General features: G+C 38.4%; 1 protein-coding gene across 4 annotated transcripts in view; it reads right to left on the bottom strand.

Moving 5' to 3' along the window:
- The window catches only part of CARMIL1 (capping protein regulator and myosin 1 linker 1), a 190,247-nt gene that overhangs the window by 67,703 nt on the left and 98,071 nt on the right, over positions 1-24,473 (bottom strand). For all 4 annotated transcript variants that reach the window (XM_066560915.1, XM_066560907.1, XM_066560935.1 and 1 more), the window contains exons 11-18: positions 20,712-20,806; positions 17,077-17,163; positions 13,316-13,419; positions 11,310-11,387; positions 11,118-11,194; positions 10,083-10,187; positions 5,232-5,301; positions 904-985 (exon numbers count right to left, since the gene is read on the bottom strand). In XM_066560915.1, coding sequence (XP_066417012.1) covers positions 904-985; positions 5,232-5,301; positions 10,083-10,187; positions 11,118-11,194; positions 11,310-11,387; positions 13,316-13,419; positions 17,077-17,163; positions 20,712-20,806 — 698 coding nt within the window. The remainder of the gene's footprint in view (positions 1-903; positions 986-5,231; positions 5,302-10,082; positions 10,188-11,117; positions 11,195-11,309; positions 11,388-13,315; positions 13,420-17,076; positions 17,164-20,711; positions 20,807-24,473) is intronic.

Raw genomic sequence — 24,473 nt, forward strand, 5'->3', positions numbered from 1 at the left:
CAAAGCCTTCAAAAGCCTGCAAAAAAGGCTAACATAATACACTACAAATAAAATGACCTGAAAAACAAGGCAAATTTCTTCTACTCCTGAGTAAAAGAAAATTAACTTTAGTATTCCCAAGCTAGTTATGTATTTGAGGAATCCACTAGCTAGATTACAATGATTTAGAATTCAGATTCACAGCATAATTTAGATTTCAAATATCTATCTTTATTTATAAAAATAAATCTTTTTGCCTAACTGGGCTGAATCAGTAGCTCTCACAGCTTTCCACTTGTCCATCTCATCCTTCTTGGGCATTCCACTGTACTGGGAATCTGTTTCTGAAATACTTCTGCACTTGGCTGATACAGGGGCAAACACAGCAGGCGAATTCTTCCAGTTCATACATTTACACCTTGAATCTGCAAGATGAGAAGCCAGCTCATATTTCCAGGAATACCTGTGCTAGGAAGCACAGAGACTCCAAAGCAGAAATATTCAAAGACTTTTCCAAAGACTCAAGCAGGCCTTTTCTCACCTGAAGCGCTTGGCTCTTTGCTCCAAATTTTCCCCCTCAGCTTCATTCTGTACCAGACCTTTCCCTTTGTTCTTTCACTACACTTCCAATTCTCATTCAGCTTCTTATCCTCTTGTACTTAACCTAAATTTACTCTGGATCTAATATGAGCTTGGTGCCATTATTTTATTCTGCCATGTTACACTGATCTCAAACAACAAACTTTTGAGGGTACAGTTAGTCTTCCAACGTTTCTTATTAAGAGGTCTTGATCTGAGACATTTCCATAACCAACATGGCCAGTAATCACAAAGCAAGAGCAACCACCCTTGGTTACACTGAGAGCAGAAACAAAAAGCATTTCTTGACTTGCACAACCCTCCGTTCCTGTTCTGTGTACTTACCATTGTCTGAAATATCTAGGCTGGTGATATTGTGTATTTCTGCTATGCATCCTTCCAAGACTTGTGCACCTCCAGATCTTAACTAGAGACAAAACATCATCCATTTTTGCAAACTAGTTATGGTTTCAAGATCACACAGAAGACAGTGGTAGGAGCTTTGTGAATACAGAAGGCACTAGCAGCGGCAAAAACAACAGCAACAGAAGAAGTTATAGACATCAAAACGACAGCCTATGCACACATTCCTACTGTCCTCATCCTTACTCTCAGTATTCGCATACAAATGAGAAAAGGGACTCTCTTTCCTTTCTCTTGAAACTACCTCTCAGCCTCTAAATCAGGAAAATACTTAAATGGTTAAACACAGCAAATCCTTTAGCACTTGTGCTGGGCAGTGCCTGAAGGATTGGGGTGAGCATTCTCTACATGAACATTTCCAGTGTCTGGTGATAAAAAAATAAACTTAGACCAGCCTATCAGCTTGCAACCCTGGTACCCTTGAACTCCACTACAGTCAGGCCTTACAGGGAGCATCTTCTTCCAGCTCTTAGCACAATGCTAAGGTGCCCAAAAGATAAGTGGGGGGCATACAAAAAAAACCAAAACCTCAATTAAATTATGCCTCCCTGTTGCTGAAAAGAAAATTCAAATAATCCAATTGTAAAACAGCCATAAAAGACAATAAACAAGAGAAAAAAGCAATATAGTCATTCTTAAGAAACAGCAATAAAAGAAAAAAATTGCAACAATAACAAAAATGCCTGGCTGCAAAGTATCAATGATGATATTTTAAATCTGAAATATCACATGACTATAAAAGAAATGTCAGAATTTAATGAAAAAACAATGAAATGTTCTAGGAGAAAACATCAACATTAAGAAGTAATGAAATCTTACACACTTATTTACTAATGCTACTGAATTAACACCTTTTTTTTCCAAAGGAGTAAAAGCATTTTCTTTTTTTTTTTCAGCTTTGAACTTCTATATAAGGTGCATTTAACTTTATAAACATCTCCCCGTAAAAGATTTTAGCTGAAGTAGGAAAAAATTCTATGGAAATTTTATTTTTATATTTTCTATCTTCACATTATTTGCTTCAAAAAGAATGGAAAGCTTTTTCAAACCTCTTCAAAGCTTTTTCACCTCCTGTGCATAAAAACTGTTAAATTTTTTACTTAGTTCACTTACTTGGGTAAATATCCTGAATCTACCTGCTGATATTTCTGTGGACCATCAGCTTTTATCCATGCTATAATTGAAGAGCCACAAATGCATTCTAGAAGCAATTTTCAATAAAAACTTGATTTGGCATTTTTTTCAACATTTGAGGTATGTGATGGATTAACAAGCAGCTGGATAACTTGACCTGAGAATTTGGAGAATGGTGGCCAAAGATAACACCTAAATCATAAATCAGATCTGGAGTGTGAGAAGTACAGAACATAAGGCGCCTTTTCCCCTCTCCATAAATCAAAGCCTGCCTATCCTTCACCTCATCCTCTCAATAAGTAGTCATATTACAGGCTGTATTCGGGCCAGAAGTGCTGCAAATTTAACTCAACTTTATTTTAGTAAGAGCATTTATAGCATTTGCTGTATGAAAGCCAAAATCATTCAGTTTGCTTTGTGCTGCTCCCTCAGTGTGGCCCACTACAAGATAAACATTTTATACAGTGTCACATCTACTACTGCAGAATCTGTGGCAGATCATACATGGAACTGGATTGCTTGTTGGTAGGGTAAAGTTCTATACACTAAAATTGTACTCACTATAGAATCCAAATGCTTTTGGCTATATATACTTTGAGGGCTGAAGTGGACAGTTTTTCAGGAGTAGCTTTCAATCTTGTACCAGATAACTCTACATTCAAAATTTTAAATATATAAACATTTCATGAGCACAAATGGTGATATCTATTTGATCTGAAAGTGATGACAAAAACTCCACTTTTAGGATCACAATTTGCTGCAACTGTGTTAAAATATTATGCACATAAATAGATATATATAAAAGCAGAGATAAATTGAAGTGCTGCTCGTCAATGTGGACTGTGATACTGACAAAAAGACTCTCTGCAACACCTTCTATATGACATATTTCTGAGACTACAAAGAAAAGCTCTTATCAGAAAATGAAGAACAACCCTTCTACAATTAAAAATGCCAAGTGTGTTCCAAGCTATGAGGTACTAATATGGGAAGGGCAAACAAAGCTGCTTACTGATTTAACAATTAAGGTAAAGCATGGAGGGTACTTACACAGTGACCAAGCTAAGGGAAGCAGAAGGGAAAAGAGTGAAATACATCAGTGCTGAGCAGGTAGAAATAAAAATGTAATTTTCATAGTAAAAAATAATTTAAAAAAACAACCAAACAAGCAATAGAAAATGATTAAGCTTGGAGATAATATACCAGAAAATTATGGGAGCAAATGAAAAATGGTGGAAGAGGGAAGGAACACAGATTTATCCTTCCATACTTGAGTACAGCTTGTCTGATGCAGGAAAGAATAGGGCAAAGCTGAAGCATCAGCTTTATAGCCCCCTAGGAGCGTGTGCTTGCAGGAACTGGGAGTAATGGTGACTGGCTCCAAGCTTCCCACCACTCTCTTTCCAGGTGTAGATTACCCTGCCCAGATCCCAGAGGGTCAGGGAGAGGTGGAATAGGATCCTGAGGTGCTGGGCCCATTCAGAGCACTCCCACTTGCTGGCACATCAACTTCCTGCTGGTGGAAGCATCACTTCTTTCCAAAGCACATGAGAATGAATAAAGCTCAGTGATGGGAAAAAAAAAATGTTAAGGGAAGGATCTAAGGAAGTGCTGTCAGTTTGGAGGGACCAGCTACAGGAAAGCAACACTGAGTTGGGCTGGATTCCTTCCTTTCTGTCACAAGAGTCAGCCATGACCACAAGTGCTTTGGTGTCCAATAAATCTCATTGCTCCTTGAAGGACTCTTCCACATCGCATCCTGGGTGTTATTTCATGAAAGGGTAATATTTTCTCTCCTGTCAGCCCTTGTTGATTTACATGCTAATTTATACTTTCATTACTTATATTTGTGTTTTATTGATTTATTTAAGGCTAAATCATCATTGTAGGATTTAATTTTTATTACGTTAATTACTCCTCCCTTTTCCTTCCTTCCTCTGAAAGATAAATTATCATCCATCTGATCCCTCTACTCAGAAGTCAGAAGCATATGTACTGGACTTGAAAGCTTTTCTATTTGGAATTTACATGCAGTGCTCTTCAAGGTAACAACATTTTCCAAAAAGTCTAAAATATCAGAAACTATGATATACATTCACAATTATTTAGTTTTTTCTTTATAAGGAAATCTGTGCACATTTCAAAAGCAATTAACCACAAACCTAAAGGCAAGGATTACTGCACTTCAACATGGTTATCAATATTGCATATTTTCTACTTAAAGGGAAATCACTGTATTTGCAGGCACTTCTAGAACAGTTAATACTCAGATGGCCTTGGAAATATCTAACAAACGGGAGGCTTTATTTGCAGCTTAAAAAACTGGGAAGTCAGAGAAGGCCTAAACTGGTTCATGTTGGTTTTGGCAAGAGTCCACCACACAGTTCTCAACAAAATAACTTTGCCTCAAGTGGCTTCCCAGGGTTGTGTCTGATCTTTTCAAATTCTGCTTTAACCATGCAGGAATCACCCTGCAAGAATATGGGCAGTCCTGGGAAACAGAGGGCCCAGCAAAGCACAGGGAAGCAAGACAAAACAAGATAAGGCAAAGCAGTTGCCACAATAGTTCTTACTTATTCTTGAGGCCACTTTGACAGTGCTTCTTATGTTAATAACTTTTACCAAAGTTCCTTACTGGCTTGAATTGATTAACTGATTAGGAAAATGGAATTTCTCCCAAGGTTAAAAAGCAAACCTGCAGAAGAGGGAGCATGCCTTCGGTTCTGAAGGAAGACAATTGAACCACAGACACGCCTTCAGGGCATGCAGCTTCCTTAGAGCCATTCAAATTTGGGCACCTTGGAAAACCCTGCTGCTAATCACACCACCAGAGAGCAGAAGCTGCCAAGCATCCAACAGGCTGTCTCAGTGTGTAGTACAGCTGCACTGCAAGGAGGCTTTTGCTTATCAGGTGCTTTGAACCTCTGTGCTCATTATTTAGGATGCTGTAACACATATCCTAACTTTTATCATAACTGCTTCTCTGGGTTCTCTGCTTCTCATCTTTCCCACAACTTTTGACTACAGAGGAAGAATATCTTGCCCAGTGGATTTCACAGGAACTCTAAAACCTTATCATTGCACATTTTGAACACATCCTGATAAATATTCCTTACCTCACAGCTACTGAGGTCTAAAGACACCTCCTTCAGATTGTGATTGCAAGCCAGGCCTAATAAAAGCGCTCTGAAAAAGATCAATTTTAGAAGTGTTTTAAAAAGATAAAGGGCAGCTTTACATCATCATCTAAGTGATCACAGGTTAATACATCTATAATGCAAAGATTCATTTCAAAACAATGCAAGCTGAGCAGTTATTTCTTAAATGACAATGGCAGCACAAGCCTGCCAAACTCAGAACACTCCAGGAGCTTCAAAAACTGCAGGGATGCAAGGCTAATGAAGAAACTCTAAAGCTAATGCACCATCAACATTTAATAACATTCATCAGAGATGAATTTTCTTCAACATTTGCTTTCAAAGAGCACCAAATGATTATAACTGGAGTGTTCTGTCATACAACCATACAAACTCTCAGATTTTCCAAAAAACCTAGGAAAGAATAAAGTTTTTAAAATACACAAGATGCCATGCAGCCATCCATTTCAGTCAGGCACAATGCCTGTAACAATCAAAGGCTGGAGCATGTTCCAGTATCACAAAATTATCCATGTCCACAACCCAACAAGGATTTACAGATTTCAAAATTATATTCCTATGCAATGGCATCCTTTGCCTTTAGGCACATTGGCAGACGCATAAAGTTACAACTAATTATGGTTCTCATAAATCCACTTTTAAAGTCTCACAGAAGTTTGTTTCCACATCTAAAAGTTAGTGTTAATATCACACTTATACTAACACTGTCACATCAGAAAGCACAATAGTATGTGCAATAGAGAAGAAACAAACAAAATCTGTGTATACCTTCTAATATCTTCAGAATAGATGCAGCTTCAAATTAATAATTCAACAGAGAAACAGAAGGACTTCCTTCTCCAACTTCATTTCAGCCAAAAGCAGCTAACTAAGTGATTGATGCATGGAGATAAAAACCAACCCTTCTGATGAGCCATTTGTCTACACACTTGCTATGCAAGTAGTGTGTCAAAGCTACATTTGAAATGTGTGTGCCTTGGGCAGGTTTTCATTTAAACCTATTTATGTCTTCTGTCCTGCAGGTATAATCAGACCTTCCCTATTAACAAAGGCAGATGTCTTCTGCTTATTTACTTAAGCTATTAATATATGGAGGGGGGCAAGGGGGTGGGGAGAGAAGTGGAAGTTCTGCAACAGTTCTCACAAATTTTTAGATGAACTTGTCTATCTTTCTTACCCAGATGCGTTTTTTATTCAGTCAGGCTGGCTGATGGTAAGCTTGCAAAGAGCTTCTGAAGCATTTCCAGGAAATAAAAAAATCCAGTGCAAGCATAAAGGAAGTGCAGATTAAAAAAAGACACACAGTGCTGCTTCAGTTGTACACTTTTCACAGGAAGAAAAAAAAAGTTTTTTTCCCTAACCTCTTCCCTATAAATTCACCCTAAGAAAATCTCCTTATTTCTCAATTCTTTGTCATGAAAAGGGCCTTCAAAGGGTCTGAAGCCAGACATCTTATACTTACACTTGGCCACTATGTTTAAATCACACACATGGCAACACATGGAGAGGTTTTATCAACTGTGCATGATGCAAGAATTGGCCTTGCAATTAGCATTTGCATGAGAAGCATATCAGAAACTTGTCTTGTTACAGCACTGACAGATCAAAATACAGTTTTTGGCAATGTCTGTAAAATTCAACAAAAATGCCAACTTACACTTCAACAAGGACGAGAGCACAAACTCCCTCCATTAAAAAAAGGTGCAAAAAACATTGAGCTGCAAATGGAACATTAACTATATTACCTATGTACAAGGTATATACCCTCTCTCCACCCACCACATGGCATCCTCATCGTACAGGTTTATCAGCAAACCTGCTCCCTGAAAGGCTTGATTTACACTGTCCAAGTAAGTCCATGTCCTTCACAGACTGCACTGATTAACCAATACCTTTAAACTCACCGAGCTAGCACATGCAATTAAACATACCACAACTGTAGAGCTAAAGGAAGGGTATAAAGAAATCAAATAACAATTAATAAGGGGAATTTGGATCTCAGAATGTCAGGTATCTGCATTTTATCTATTTCTTTTTTTCTCTAGGCAGGATTGATCTTGAATCGCACATTCAATTTGGTGACCTCTGGTTCATGGACACAAACCAGGAACTTCTCTTTTGTCACTGGACAGCTCCAGCTCCAAAAGCTTTTTGACATAAGCTCACAAATGATGCCAGCAAAGTACTACTATGATACACCATAGTTTTTAATTTTTTTCTTCCTGGAGCCATCTCTCATGTGCTCTTGCAAATGACAATTTTCTGCCTGAAAAGAGGTGTTTCTATCTTCTTGTGTTTAACCACCACTGTGATCTTGATGGCTCCGGAGAAGGTTTGTAATTCTTGCAGTTAAGAACAAAAGGCTGAGCAGCTGTCCCACAATACACATCCTCAGTCCTTTTAACACCAGATTAACTTCCACAGGACATTTTTGAAGTGGATTAGTCAAGCCATGTAGGTTTTGAGAGGTAAAGCAAGGTGTCCTGCAGATCAAAGTCCTCTGTAGTGTTGTGACACACTCAGCTCAAACTGAATGAAAAATTTAGGTCAGAGAAAATGCACATCACAGAAATTGCCAAAAAGTACTAACTTCTGTCCTATCTCCTAGGAAGAGGTGAATGCTGTCACCAGAACAAAAGCAGTCCAGGCCAAAATACCAGACAGCTGAGAGTGGCACGGATGCTCTGAGACCATTCATGTCCAGCTAGCCTTTGCAAAGATGCCCCTCCTTGGAGCTTTCTGAGCTAGTGAAAGAGCTCTCTGCTCTAGCTCATCCTATGCTCCCCATCACTGCCTCTTTACTTCCCCAACACCAGTCAGGCAACTAACTCCCTCCAACCCAATTCAGTCAAATTGAGCCAGATTAACTTAAGCGTTACCAGAAGCAGTTTTTTGCTAATGCATATTTTGACTGAAAAGGACTATGAAAATGCCATTTGCTGCCCAGCTGGCAGGCAAAGGGCCCCAAGTTTTTGGGATAAATTAATATAATAATATCTTTCATGAGCATAGGTAGTTGTACAGAACTCACCTGCTCACATTCCTCATACCGTAAGACATACTTAACATGATAAGAAGAGAACCTTAATGTTTGCTTCTCGCCTTTCCTAATCTCTGGGGATATATTCAATGTCCCACAGTATTCTCTTTTTCCTATCAAACCAATACTGTCTTCTGTAGTAGTCACATCCATCCTTGTTTTTCTGCCCTCCACCATAGGATCAATAGCTCTAAATTAATCAGAATCAACCGTGTTTCAAAAAAATCACATTGTATTTGAAAACACATCTGTACCACACCTCCCTAATAGTGGCAAAGTCTGAGCAAGCACAACAACAACCAAGAGCATCATATAGAACAAAGTGAAAGATCAGAGCTAAAATGGCTGCTGCAGTTGAATATAGATTTCAATCCAGTGCACCTGACTTAACCATCGGGCTCTTCTCAGAGGTGCCAAGCAACGAGACAAGAGGCCACAGACAAAAACTGAAGCATAGGAAGTTCCACCTGAACATGAGGAAGAACTTTTTTACTGTGCAGGTGACTGTGCACAGGAACAGGCTGCCCAGAGATGTTGTGGAGTCTTCCCCACTGGAAATATTCAAGAACTATCTGGATGCAATCCTGTGCTATGTGCTGTAGGATGATCCTACTCAAGCAGGGAGGTTGGACCAAATGACCCACAGTGGTCCCTCCCAGCCTGATCCATTCTGTGGCTCTGTGATATTGTACTGCCCTCTTCAATACTGAATTGTCTTATGAAAAAATACTCCAAAATGACATACACTTATCTTTCTGCTGTTGCATTTGTTACTCTTCCCTCCCTTAGCTTCCTGTAGAGTGTATCAAAAGCTTTCCATCTCATTCTCAATAACTACTCTTGATATCCTACATCTGTAATTTTGCCATCAACTCCTGTCCATTAGACACTCCCCATTACCCTTCCCCTCAGAAGGCAGGCTCCCAACAATACAAGGATACATCCATGCACGTATATCCATATTAAGATTGCAAAATAGGTACTGAACATGTCTAGAGATAAGGTTATGTGTATTTTAATGCATATTAGTTAGGAAGAGGACACTTTGAAAAGAGTCCTTTCTTTAATTAAGCCAAAAAAACACCAGTATTCTGCCAGAATCACAGATAGCATATCCAGGCCTCTCTTGACTTTAAAACACACTTTAAAAATTTCATGTCTGAAAATTTCAACACAGTTCAAATCCAGACACATCACAAGAAGGGTGACAGTGCTTCACAATTTCCCTCAGCCTACAGAACCTGTTAGTCACAGGCTGGGTGACATACAACCAAAAGACTCATTCCACTTAGCACTCCTGGAAACTGCTGCCATTGTCTCCTCCCCCGAAAGGAGAATACAGCTCAGTGCAATAGGTTTCTCCTCCCAAACACTGCAACAGGTTCTGTTTCATTATGGCTGTTGCAATAATGCAGTCCCAAAAGAATGGTGCTCACACAAGCCTATAATCCCATTTCACTGTGAAGCAGTTTTGTTCGTAAGCTACAAAGAAAGAAATATATGCCAAAAAAATGCTGACAGAAGCTAAACAACTGTGACATTCCCAGAGCAAAAAATATGATTAATAGCCTCAACTGTGAGACTGAAAGAACATTTTATGAATGTGTGACCATCACAAAACTCATTCTTCTAATATCAATAATGTACAATGGGGGAAAAAAAAAGAAGAAAGCAAAATTCTTTCCCCTTCCTTTTAAATATGAGGCACTCATATAACAAAAATGCAAACTAGGTTTTAGGCACAGGAGAAAATGAAATTAAATTCTTACTTTAGAGGCTCAGGAGGGAGTTTAGTTCCTGAAAGGTTAATCTGCATCAAAGCAAGTGAGCTGCTGAAAAACTGTTTGAAGGAGGGAGGGACTTCTTTTCCTTTTCTGTAAATAAACAAATTCATTAAGAAGTAGCATTTAGACACTCCTCATTGCAATAAATAGTGAACGCAAGCCATCAGAAATGTAATGATCTTTTACAGTTTAATTGCTCTACCTTCGGCAGTTCTGTAATCAGTGGCTCTCAATTAGCTTAGAATTATAATGTCATCAAAATGTTGATTCAACAAACAATCCTCACAACTGCACTGCTGCACAGAAGACTTTACTATCTACCTCCTGTTTGGTGAACTACAAAGAATGATCATTTAGATCTGGTTAATAGTGAACATACTTACATCTCACAAGCAGAAGATCAAACAGGACACGAACAAAACCCTGAAATTGCTTTTTCATCACTAGAAATAATTACTCAATGCTAGAATACCTTAGCATCAATTAGGTGTCATCTCTGATAAGGACCCAAAGCTTCAATCTGAACAAAATGGAACCTAATATTTCCTACAATGCAAGTACTCTAAAAAGTAAACATTCAATCTCAAAGACTTTCAAAGGGAGTTCCTCCCAGAAGAAGACAAAACAGGAAAAAAAGCATTTGTACCCATCATCAAATCATGAAAAATACAAACTTTAAAAATCATATATAAAGAGGAATCAAGTCAGCCAGACTTCAAAATGTGGTGCTTTGCCCTTTAGAGACAAAAGATATATACAGACTTTCCGCTGCATCAGTATCATACAAACACATATTAGACAAGGTAGCTTACTTTACAGGCCTTTAGCAAAGAGCAGAAAGGGAAAGAAAATATTTTGCTTAGAATAAGTAGTACCTACTTCATCGAGCACTAAGACTTCTAAGACTTTAAAAAAAAAAAAGCCTTAGATTTATTCTTAAAAAGAAAGGTGCTACATAAGTGCAAAAAATCATAAACCAAAATACTGCAGGAATTGAGGGTAATGACATTTAAATTGTACCTGTGAGAAAACAGAGTCCTTGAGAGGCTAAGGACAGCTAGATGCTGAAGACATCCACGAAGGAGGGCTCCACACACCTGGTTCAAAATAAGGGCAAATAATTTTAAATTATATTAACCTAAAAAAGTACCTAGGGATAGAAGGTGGGGAATGTTTCCTTGGTAATGAAATAGCAACAAAAATGGTCTTTACCATATCTAGTGCACACTCCGTGTTGGATAAATCCAGATGAACAAGGGCATTTGGCTGGGCCAAAAAATTGTACAGGCTCTATAATTATTTGACAGAAAGAGTTACAGATGTTAATTTTTATATTATGACAACTGTTACTGGATCACAACCTGTCATTGCATTTTTGGCTTTTACGATAAAATCACCTGAAACTTCACCTAATCATACAAGATGTTTTATATTTGTAGGCTTTTTTTTTTAATAGTGGGAAAATGGAGTTCAGACTACATTTACCCAACATTTTCTTAAAGAACAGGTCTTGAATTACTGCATTTAACTTTCGTAGCAGATGATAATTAATTAAGATAATAATTAAACAAAGATTTGTGATGTAACTCAGATTGCTGTTGCATTTCAGAAAGGCTAATTGGTTCATAAGTTAAAGCCAGACATCTTAAGCATGAGGGAAACAACTAATTTGCACCTGAAGTCCATGGTTAGTTCTTAATATCAGCTGCACATTACAGGTTTAAGGGAGAATACAGAACCAGTAACAAGATTTTAACATTGATGCCTTCAGTACTGCCTAGAACATGTCATGTAAATGTTAGCATATGTAAAACTTCTTACTATACACTGTTTCATTTTGGGCTCTTTTTAGTCTCAGAGAGCAACACAGAAAGATAAAAGTGTGACCTAATTCAGAGGAAAGTGGAAAGCTCAACTCCACATGAAATCCAGACAAACAGTGCACACTTAACATTTCTAAAATAGATCCATCTTCCCAAAAACTAGGTCATTTAGCCCCTATAACTACAATGCAAGAGAGGTCCTCACTTTGAAAATTTCTGTACTTTCCTAGGGTTTATTTTAATTGTTAAATAATAGGATTTCCTTGCTCCTGTTAGAAAACTGATTCCACAGATTAAGAGACCTCAGTATTAATAATCTTTGAACCATCCCTCTGACAGGCTGAGAAAAGCCCAATTTCCTGCATTTATATCTTAAAATATTGTAGGTAGACCTTAGGTTTTTTTAAACACTGCCCTCCAAAGATTTATTTATTACATTTTATTTTACCTTTTGTTTTTACATTATTTACTATGTTATTCTCTCAGAGTAATTCACTGTGTGTCTTTACTTACATTTAACTATTTATTTGCTACCTTTAAAACCCTGTTGTCCCTCTGACCCTTTCACCTCACGTCTGAAAAGCCTAGTTCTCTGAATATGTTGATGAATCTGCAAGTAAGATATGTGAAAAAGCCACATCTGACTGCACTTTAAATGATGAGATTGATTGACCGTAGTTTTGCATCTTCTAGATGTTCAATTCTTATAATTCAAAACCTGACAGTCACGTGCACATAACTTTTGATGTGAAAGAGAAATGCAAATGTAACAGTCAGAAAGTGAATATATACTAATTGAGAAGTAAATGGATTTCGTTAGGGAGGAAATAGAGGTCCACCTCCATGGCAATTGATAAACTGAACAAAGGACTCTAAAAAATAATTACATTCTTCAAAGAATCACGTGTTTCAACAGCACATGTCAACGAGGTGCCCAAATTTATTTATACAAACAAAAATATTGAAAAGCAGTAATTAATTCTTTACAAGTCAAAAGAGATAATTTGCTAACAGCCTTCCAATGAAAAATTTGTAATACTCTTATCATTAAAAAGATGATGAGGGCTTTTTAATGGCATTTTGTCACTTTCAAACACAACTCAGAGAGAATAGTAAGTCCACTGGAAAAAAATGGTATCCTTGCACTTTTCTCATGTATCAGGATAAGCCAAAGACTAAAGGCATAAATTAAAATTATGTGGATTTTTTTTTAGTTGTGTGGGGCAGTTCTCTGACTTTATTCCAAAGAGTAGAAATAAAACTGTTATTTTCTATCCCTACTAAAACTGTACAGAAATAAAGGCCAAAGAGGATCTAAACCAAAAGGTTTTGCCCGTCTCTCAAACATTAATTAACACACGCATTCATTACCTCCCATGAGAGGAAAGCACTTACTGAGAGATCATCTCCGCGGAGCGCGTTCCCTGAGAGGTCGAGATAGACGAGCGTGCTGGCGATCAGCGAGTTGGCACTCAGTGACTGGGAAAGGCTGTTCACCCCTGCCAAAAAAAGGGGTCACAACTCAGCTGAGCCAGCTCCACACAAAACTGGCCCAGAGCCTGCAAGTGCACAATTTCAGTGAACGCAGACACGTGCAAATGTTTAATGACCTCCTACTGCCATCACTGTACTGCAGCTGAGGAACACAGATCACCAGGCAGGTATGGGACCTTTCCCTGACACAGTATGTCCATTCCCCCTGGACCACACTTTCCCAACTTCCCTGATGGAGCCACAGTGTGTTATACGTCCCAGATCCAGGATGTATCCAGATCCATTTTCAAGCAGATTTTAAAAACACAGTTTACTCCATAATGTTAAGCCAGTGTCTTCCTACAAACAATTATATTTAGATAAAACTATCTGTGGAAGTAGATGCAAGCATCTGTGGAAGACCAAGTACATTAACAATTATAATTGCCGGAACTTCAAAAGCAACTGATGAGACCTAGAAATTAAAAATACTTCAATTCATGTATTTGCCTCAAATTTCATAAAAATAGTTAATTAAAAGTACCATGAGACACATAAAGACTCTCAGAACAAACACATATTTTTCAGATTAAAATTAAAAAGCTCACATCGGGAACAAACCAGTCAGGGCTTTCTTCCATTGAAACTTTTCAGCTTTTCAAAATACAAATTAGGACATGGCTATTTCTGATTCCTTCAAATCTAAATTTCATCTGAGGACTCTGCAGCTTATCATCAACTTATCAATTTATTGTAGATTGTCTTTGCTGCCTTTCAAGCACTACATGCATGCTTTTCTTACATGTATAAGCATCACTGTGTCCTTTAGTTGATGCAGCAGTTTTTTTCTAAGTGCCTGGCCAAAGCTATACAGAAGGCAAGTGATCTACTACACAACATTCAACGATTTCTCAAAATTGGTCAGTGAAATTAGATGGGCATTCAATGGATAAAACACATCCAGTCTTCACTTAAAAACTTACAAAACTGATTTGCCAGTGAAGATGTGGAAGAAACAGCTAGCAAGTTACCGAAGACAAAAATACTGATGTCAGTGCTTTAATTTTCTGAGCTTTCAAATATTAAGAAAGTCTCCCATATTAGTAGTGTGGCTCCTGGTTTCAGGAAGCTTTTGAAACTGGAAAATAGCAAAGCACAGCAACATCTTTGTCAAGTCTCAAATCTTTTCTGCTTAGCATCATTTTTCTTGTAGCCTGAGATGGTGTTGTTGAATCTACACACTGTTGCAAAAGGTAAACCGCAAACTAATACTTTTTGAAACTTGGAGAGATCTCAAAAGCTCTGTTTAAATATTTGACATTACAGCTTTGGACTCACTTTAGCGAGCCTTCTCAACAACATTTCCAAGCAACACCAAGAAGAAGGAACAAATGCAATTTTGTCCTTGTTGTTCGATGGTACCTTGTTATCAGCTGGGGTTCCAGCTGGGTTAAACCACCAGTAATTCAGAATGTACAACCAAGAACCAATTCTGGGAATTCAGAAGCAGTGTCTTGACTTTGAGGGAGAAGAAGAGCTAGCAAACAATTAATAATATTGCAGCTTGTTTCATGCTTTAAAAGGGCCAACTGCTCAAAATCAGCCACATCAGTGAAGGCAAACAATGTGAATGAGGGATTTTTTTAATTAGCCTCTGGCTTGGACACAGAAAAGCGAGCTTTATCTTTGAATGACTATACTAGAATTTTCCATTTAACCAGAATCTTCAAATCAATAAATTTATGTTTGAACTTCACACTACCTCATACTATACTCTAACAGTAATCTCACTTTCATTTGCAGACAATCTTTTATGCTCTTTTACCACTCTCAGGAGGCTCAGACTGTTAATAGCTCTCAGGAACTTGGAGATAACAATATTTGAAGAAAGATCAGCTGGGAAGTTGCCACCTGAACTTCACTTGTCAATCTCAGAAACTTATCTCAAATAGAAAGCACTTTTAAAATAAGGTCAAAACCTGTGAGGTTTTGTTCTGAATTTATGAAAAGCTTAAAAAATTAACAAAAAGATAAAAGAAAAAAGAAGAGAAAAAAAGGTTGGAGTAACAAATACATGCACTTTGGAGTCTACTGAATCCAAGATCCAGGGATTCTTTTAGACTTTCTCCACAGAAAGTATTACAAGTTCAAAAATAGCCTCCCAAGTTAAAACCAAATCATTGCTGTCTTCTTAGGTTAGAGAGGAACTGACAGCTTTGCAGCAACCTGAGTTGCTTCAGGTCCTGATGGTTGTAAAAATTCCCATTTTAAGACATGGCATATACTATTTTTATGAAATACTGAGGAGCTTCCATGGGACAACATTAATGGTAATGTGTTAATCTGAAGGTCATCAGTATTAGACATACTGGAAAATATTTTCAGCTTTTGCTTAAAGATCATCTTTTAAAAGGATGTTAAAAACCTTCAGATTCTTTTAATAACCTCAGAATTCACTTTCACTGACAAGAGATGTGTGGGTGAACTTCATCAAGCTGGCATTCACTCTTTAAGAAGAAGGAAATGTTGCTAGAATGTTCTCTCGACTCAAACTTCAAAATCGCTTGCTGAAATAATTCAGCTCGCATGAAGGAAAGTAGAGAATGAATGAACATACTAGAACTGCATAAATTTCTGTTAAATTCACAAGTATCTCATTTCAAGAGTACATGTTACATTAGTCAAGATTCTTAACCAACTGTCGTCAAAAATTGAGTTAGCAGTAGATAACAACAACCTCAGAGTTCAATAAAAGTATTTTTAGTGAAAATCATTATTGAATAAACTCATGTTAGGATTCATTGTTTATGTAAGCATAAGAGCCATAGGCACCCATAATAAAACAACAAATAGTCCTTTACCCCACCCATATTTCCCCAGGTTAATCCTTGAAGCTAAGGAGAATACAGAATCTGCACTTCACAGAGCAATAATAAACAGGATAAAAGGGCATGGTGTCTGTCTGTTATCAACTGATGTCCTTCATACTGCTAACTCAGTCATCTTTTCCAGGTCATCAACATCTACAAAAAAGCAGCAATAATGTCATTGTGGTTTTTCTCTTTTTAACACCCATTACCTATACAAGGAGACCCTGGGTTTGTGCTATCTGTGCAAGAGGTCACTGCTCCTATTATTTGTAAAACAAAAATGTAAAAAATCCTGAAAGCTTCTGGCTTCTGCTTCACTGCTGTTATCACTTTTAAAACATACAACCATTTCAATTACAATATAAAATCAGAAATTTGTAAATTATAAAACAAAGAAGTCTTTAGTCAGAGCAAGTCACTCACCAGCTATTGTCACAATGCTTGGTTTCATAAAAGCACTGTGTACAAAACATTTGGAAATTCCCCTACACATTTTTGCTTCAGACATTTTTTTGAAGTGCATATGAAACATATCTGTCATGTCAATCCTAATTTCAGTCTTCCTTTATAATACAGGTTCAAACTTAACCCTTACAGAAGCAAGTCTGAGTTTATCAAAGTGCTGAGGGTAGTCAAAACCCAGCCCAGGGGTTCAGCAACCCAGGACTGCAAAAAAAGCAGCTGCACTGTTGAGAAAATACATGTAAATAATTAACAAAATGAATAATTTTATAATCTGTTAAGAAAAAGTATTCTTTGTATGTAAGTCTGAAAGTTTTAGAAGAGAAAAAGAGGCATATTTATAAAACCTACCTTTAGGTGACAAGGAGGTTTTAGATAAATTTAAGTGCTTCAGTCCCTTTGGAAGTTTGGCGAACTGGATGCTCAAAGATGACACACCTGTTGGGGGAGCAAAGACAAAACAGATGTTTTCAGGTGAGCTCTGTGACCTCAGGTTTTCCCAGCAAATCTCAGCAGGGGCAAACAGCACCAGTGACACTTGAAGAGGAACTGCACTCACTGTGCAGGTGGGCCCTGTCATTTTATGAACCTTTTACTGATGTAATCAAGATCCCTGCTTTGCTAACCACTGAACAACAGATAGGAACCTTTGGTTTTAACCATCAGTAATCCTCCTTAATTAGTTTAAAAACTTTATAATACACACGTACTTTTGGGAAGGAGTCAAAGTGAAGCTATTACACACACCAAGCAGTCAGCATTTGGAAAATCTGGAAGCTTTATGTTTCAGGAAAAAAACTAAATTAAAAAATCTAAGTGCAAACTAAAACCCAACAATGGTGTTTCACACAAAACTTCAAACTATTTTTATTTTCTTTTAAAAGGAAGGGCTGTCAAGGCAAGAAAGGCACCCACATTAGCCAACATCACCCTCTTTTTCTGAGGCAAACCCTAAGAGCCTGAAACCTTTACCAAGTCATAATGACCACTTAATTCCCTTACAGCAGCCTGCAGGCTATCAGCCAGGACACAGGCTTGGAAATACCACAACTGCTTGCAATCCTAAAGAGTAAAAACCTATTAAGATGCTGAGACTGGACTACCTCAGCACAAATTCAACAAAAGAAGAAAACCATAAGAAGGCACTTTGCATTAAAGCCTTTACCCAGTGTGTCCAAGTTCCTGACTCTACAAATTTAATGCTCCATTTTAAGCAAAAGATTGATATTTGATTAAGGGGCTACATCCTAAATAACAATGCAACTAGGCTGTGAAATATTTATTAGAGTAATAAATCAACATAGAAACTCCAGGCTTAACCTGAGGTGTGAAATACAGATGTCTACAGCAATTCATTTGGAGAGAAAAGGGCACAGAGAAAGAGGGTGAAACCTTTTACTTGATTGAAAAGATAGTAATTAAAAAACTGATACCCTTTCCACATACACAGACATGGAACAGTCTGTGAAACTGTAGGTCACATATCTACATTTACTCTGGTTTTATTCTGTTTTACTTATCATTGATAATGGAGGAGCCAGCTACCTTGCAGATACTGTGGTAGGGTCTTTTTTAATGCTTTTTGTAAAAGCATTGTGTGCAACACCCATGCAGCTCAAAACAATACACACTTTTTTATTTATATTGCTAAAGCATTTGACCCATGAGACCTTGGAATCATTTACTGTAAAGCACAAAGGTAACCATATACCTTCACCAATTTTCAGCAAGAATGAATCAAATCATACTAACAGGATTTTCTTCCATAGCTCTATAAGGACAATCACTATCACTAAGGATACAACAAATGTAATTTTTGCTATAAACCATTTTTACTAAGACCTGCAGAAAATAGTTTTTCCTCTCCATCTTTGTATTTAGCTAACAATCTCCAGGCTAATTATTGTTCTAGCCAAGCTAAATAATTTTCACATCTTACTAGCATGGGGGTTAAGTTATAAGATATGGAATCAGGGGCAGAAAAGAAAAACTGTTTCTGGTTGCTCTGGCCCTTGGACACCCGTTAGGTGACTCATTTTTGCTAATGGCATAACAGAGATGAGAGCTCACATGGCAGAAATGCAGTTAGCTGTAGCTGCATACAGGCACACAGTTTGGAATTTGACTACTACTAGGCTTCAGTATGTTTGTTTTGCATTATTTTTAACAAAATATGAGATTAAATTCTGATCCTAGTAGAGCCAAAAGTAAAGCTGTCATCACTTCAGTGTGGCTAAATTTTTACAGACAAGATTGATAACAAACTTTTCAGGTATTAGTCTCAGAAATAATCTACCTTGTACCCAGGGAATTTTCCTGAATTGAAAAGTTGCAGTATTTGCACATTACAATTATAATTAATTTCTAAGTACTCTATAACCTATCTCATTCTAATGAAAAGGTCAAATCTTAATTGCATATTTGATAGGAGAGGCTGAGATAATGAAAAAACCTTACTAATTTCTCCAAGTTGTAGATTCTACATTTCATTTTTGTTTTATATGTGGATACTGCAGAATGGCTTGAATCTATAGATTTGCTGCAAAGAAAGCACCCCCATAGATATGTTTAAAAAATGAAAAAAGATCCCCTGGCACCGTAGAGTATCCAATGTTCGGTCAATTGTTTTGCTTCCAGGATAAAAATGAGTTTCTTAGGGAAAAAAAAATCTTTCAAATAACACAATCTAAATACACTTCTTCAAAAGCAGAATCAACAATGTAGCAGCCTTTTTTCCAGCTTACAACAGAAATTTCTGTAAAATGCAGTAGGCCTGCGGCACATTGTAACAATAACACTCTTCAGCAAAGCACTGGCTTCCATGTGATGAGAATTCTTAACAAGGACAAGCAATAATCAGCAGGCAAGAGGTAATCAGAAGAGTTAAAGCAATTCATGTGAACAATTTCAAATAAAAAAACTACTTAGAATAGGTTAAAAACAAAAACATTATCATACTTGCTTCTAGTCAAAAGAAAAGTGATACAGATGTAGAAGGGAAGAAAACCCCCTTCCCAGCTATTTTTCTCCTCACTGAACCAGCAAGAAAGAAGAGACACCTACAAAATTCTGTGTTAACAAGATTCTGAGTCCATCAGGTTGTAATCAGAATGAACAGCTTTTCTATTTTGAATCATGACAGCAAAGAGAATAGAACATTTCCCCCAAACAAACCAAATAAAACAAGAAAAGGTTCACTGTGTAAAATTCTTATTTTTCTTCTGGCCCAACAGGAGCACAAGACAGTCTGATCCTAGAACACTGTGTGCCTGGAATGCATTAAGTGAAGCAAATGGAAATCTCACATGGGCAATGCTGAAGGGTCAACTCCAGACTGAAAGAATGTAACCTTATTTTAAAAATAAATGCCTCTTGGGTGAAAAAAGAGTAGACAAGGGAGAGGAATGACTTGATATGTACTGAAATCATGCCTAGCGGTGCCTAGTCTGAGAAAAGCAGAGCTGTTCAGCTTGACTTTCCATCTTGTGGAGTTAAAAGCACTTTGCTCCATAGGAATGCCAGTTATGCCAGTATTATTGAACATCACCAAGATATCACAACAGGGTAGGCCACCACAGAGCTGAGAAAAAGAGGTAATTTTCATACTGAAAAGAAATATGGCATTACAGCTGAAATAAAAACACAAAACCATCAGAAAAATGCAATCCAAGAAAGTTGCCTTACGCTTCATCTTTCTACTGATTACACTGCTTTTAAAAATGGACACCTTCTAAAAAGTAGAGGGTTTTTTTAAAACAATCATTGTGTTTTGTCTTCCTTTAAAATCCAGGGTTGGTTTCAGACATTGAAATATTTCTCAACACACCAATGGATATGCATGAGTCAAAAAGAATGGCAATTCTCAGTCATTTGTGAACAACAGAAATTTACAGCAGCATTAGCACAAAACAATAACCTATTCTTCAGGCAAAGAATAATCCTCCTATTACATTTCTAGAAAGGGAAAAAAGTAAATGTTACATTACCTCTATCTTCAAGTGGATTGCTAGCAAGGTTGATCGTATGGAGTCCTGAGTTGGGATTATGGGCTAGGGCACTGGCTAGTTTCTGTGCAAAATCCCTGCAACAAAAAAAGAGAGGAAAAGGAATCCTGTTATCTCCTCTACCAACAGCACATACAAAGCTTAAAAGCATCAAGGGATTACTAGACACAAGTGGCCTTTGCTAGTGCAGAGCACTAACTGATTCCTCGTGGTTCTAAACAACGCTTATCTGGCTAATTTGCTATCTTTCACAGGGAGCCACTTTGTTATTTATTCATTCTGTGAGCTAAGAGACCTGAAGAGTATACAATCAAAGACTAAAATGCTTTTGACAGAGATCTGAAGGTATAAAACAGGAGTTACACAGAATAACTCAAAACTTGACCACATCTTCCATCTCTCTGCACACCACAGGATTTGGAGATACACATCAACTTGCCCACCACCACCTCCTTCACTCACAAGCCATCCTGCTCACTGGCAGCAGCTTTCTGCCAACAGTCACTCAAACAGATGGGCTTTGCAGCACATCCACAAGTATTTCTAACCTTATAAAACAGCAGGAATAGCTCTCTCAGAGAGCAGCAGCACACTGATGAGCTGGTCTTTTGCTTCTTTTTACAGTGAGAAGCATCAAAGGGCATGACTGGCTGATCACAGTGCCAGCAATGGATCCAAAAGAGATGCAGAGTATCAGTTCTGTAACGCTGACAACAGCCAGGCCAGGCAGCACAGAGAGCTTTAAAGCAACCTTAACCAACTATGGTGGGCAAATGTAGTTGCATGACCTCTGCTCCAAAGCCACTTGAGAGGCAAGGGAGCACTTCCCTGTCTGCAAGTGCTCTGCTGCAGCTGGACTGCCACCACCCACAGCACTAAGCTGAAAGCTAGCTTGGGTTTTGTTGCATACCACACTGTCACACTCTGGTGGAGACACATTCCTTGCATGAAGTCAGAAGGCTGATGTCTATCAGCTCTAACACAAATCCTCAAACCTGTTCTTGTACCATGATGTGATAAGGAACTAGACCTTCTGTGAGCCTTTGATAAAGTGAGGCTGTAACTTCAGTGCTCTTACTTCACCTGAGTTAGACACCAAGATAGAAAGCAAAATGATGTCTTGAAATTCCTTCTTTCTCTCTCTGCCTTGAAGTATATTATTTCTCCTCCTGTAGGGCAATGGTGGAGAACTACCAAAATGCTCATTAACACTGCTCTCTTTCCTTGGAACAGATCCTGCCTACCACAAAACTCTGTGCTGAGAACCACAGAGGAGGCAGCATCCTCTTCTAGTATTTGGAAAAGAAAGGAAGTTGAACAGCAATAGCTTCCATAGCTTTTGGTTATCTGAGGTTTACAAAGTTTACTGGAGTACAGGGATGCTCCAGGGAAGTTTAATTTCTCTTTGAAACCCTGCGTCCTTCTGGGGCTAGAACTGGTTCCAGCACTGCAGATGCATGATGAAGGGCTGCCTTTAGGAAAAACATATTCTCTTCCTAAAATACAAGCAGCCTGTGAATACAAACACTCAACAAAAGGAACTTCTGGACTTGAAACCTTGCCACCTGAGAGGCCCCAGGGTCTCCTGCTTTGCTACCAGCTGCTGCTGCAGAAGACTACAGATCTCCTGTAGGTCCTCAGTGACATTTGCCAACACTCTGAAAATCCTCCAGCATTTCAAATGGTACTAGATGCCTGCCCTTAGGCATCCGAATCAAGCTCCTTATGTCCAGCCAGGAAAAATGAGGTTTTGAATTAAAAAGCAACAAACCCTTTCCTCTTGAGGAGTTTCCTCCTCTTCCTGTATCTCTAACAGATTCTTGTCGTTACAATACTTTGCCTATACCTCCAGGCTTGTTTACAAACTCTGCCCCAGCTTTTACCAACAATATAGGCAGGATTACCAGAGGGTTTTAGACAACTAGAGTCTGTGTGAACTACTCAGCAAAGGCACAGCAAAGCGACTTCCACCACAAAGCACTGGATTATCTATATTGGGCTCAAAGGGCTCCAAGGCTCATTTTGGAAAAAATAATACAAACAAATAACACACACTCTGTGCAATCTCTGCCATAAACAGAGGCACCTTGGCTCTGCTCATGGGGGAACATCTCTTCTCCTCCTTTGTTCACTATTTGTTTCAAGTCATAAAATCTGTTACTTCTTTTAACTGCACACTTAGGAACAGAGCATGTAGTGTAAGTCTGAAACTCCCTGAAAAGCATCAAGCTTTCTCTGTATGCATTACACAGCCATGCTTGGCCAAAACAAGCTTACTGAGGCTTGGAGGTAAAGCTCCAAAAAGATTCATGACAGACTAAGGATATTTCTTCAAGGGAAAGAATACTACCAATCTGGAAATCTCAGACAAACAAAACAATTCCTTGAGATCTGTCTAGACAACATCCCTGTAACAGAAAAATAGAGGATGTGTGGGAGGAAGCAACACTGTTAGGTCTAAGGACATTGTCAAGAAGGGAAAGATAAGACTCTACTTGACTGTCAAAGGCCCTCTAGGCCCTCAAAGTCCAGCAACAGGCACTTCTCTTGTTCTCCATGTGGCAGCTGGCCACTCTCTTTGGAACAGGGCTGCACAGGACCTGTTGAAAGGAGGCAGGGACATTCTGCGTGCCAGCTTTCAGAGAACATGGAAGTGCAACAAATAAACCACTAGCACAAACTTCTCCAATCAGGCCTTTGCAGACTGGGAAGTCCGTCTTGCAGTTCCATGGAAATCACAGAATATCCTGAGTTGGAAGGGACTCCCAAGGATTGAGTCCAACCCCTGGTGCTGAACAGGAATTGGACCCGAACAACTCCACCATGTGCCTGAAACCATTGTCCAAATGCTCCTTAAGCTCTGGCAGGGTTGGGGCCAGGCTGGCTCCCTGGGGAGCCTGCTTCAGCACCCAACCACCCTCTGGAGGAAGAACCTTTTCCTAATATCCAAGTCTTTGCCATTTAGCATCTCCCATCAGTGCAGGCCAAAGGCAGCTCCCACCATACACAGCCTGTGCCTGTCAGGCCAAGCTTCAAAGCCTGGTAGACACCAAAGCCCAGCCTAATCAATAAGCTGAGCTACCCACTCAGAAATCAGTATTTTGGTTATCACATACTGACTCATTCCTCTAAAATACCTCAAAGATTAACACTCTTTTCAAGCTTATTTTTTTGGGCCAGCCTGAATGACTCTGCTCTCCCTGAAGTCTGGACATCACAAATGTTAATTAAAACACTCACGAAATCATTAGTGAATGCTATATGCGTTGAAGCCTTCCAGTGATATCTAAACTGCATCCTTTATGTGTAGTTAAAGCAATAGAAAAGGAGATAAAATTCCCAAGAGCATCTAAACTGGAAAGCACAAATCTTATCAGACAGGGGCTTTCATTTGACATCCTGTTTTTCCCAACAGGAAGTTCACACTTCCCTAGTTCTGGGTCTTTATTACTGCTACTGCACAATAGTTTGCTGTTTCATCATTTGGGAGGATGACAAGTGTTTATGAGGCTGTGGCCCAAACCAAATCACAGAAATGAGTGGCTGGAGATAGAAAAGAACAGAATTATCTTAAACTGACTCTGCTGCAGGAGGAAATATGTTCTTGCAGCTGCTCAGGTTATTTCCTACAGCTTTACTCTTGGTAGCTCTTGTTTAACCCTGGTTTGGCATTTTATCACAGCTCATTAAAAATGACTGGTCTGTAAGCCATGGGAAGGAAGATAGCCAGCAACAACAGGGTCT

Source organism: Molothrus aeneus, chromosome 1 (genome assembly GCF_037042795.1).
Source record: "Molothrus aeneus isolate 106 chromosome 1, BPBGC_Maene_1.0, whole genome shotgun sequence".
In the NCBI taxonomy this organism is placed as follows: domain Eukaryota; kingdom Metazoa; phylum Chordata; class Aves; order Passeriformes; family Icteridae; genus Molothrus; species Molothrus aeneus.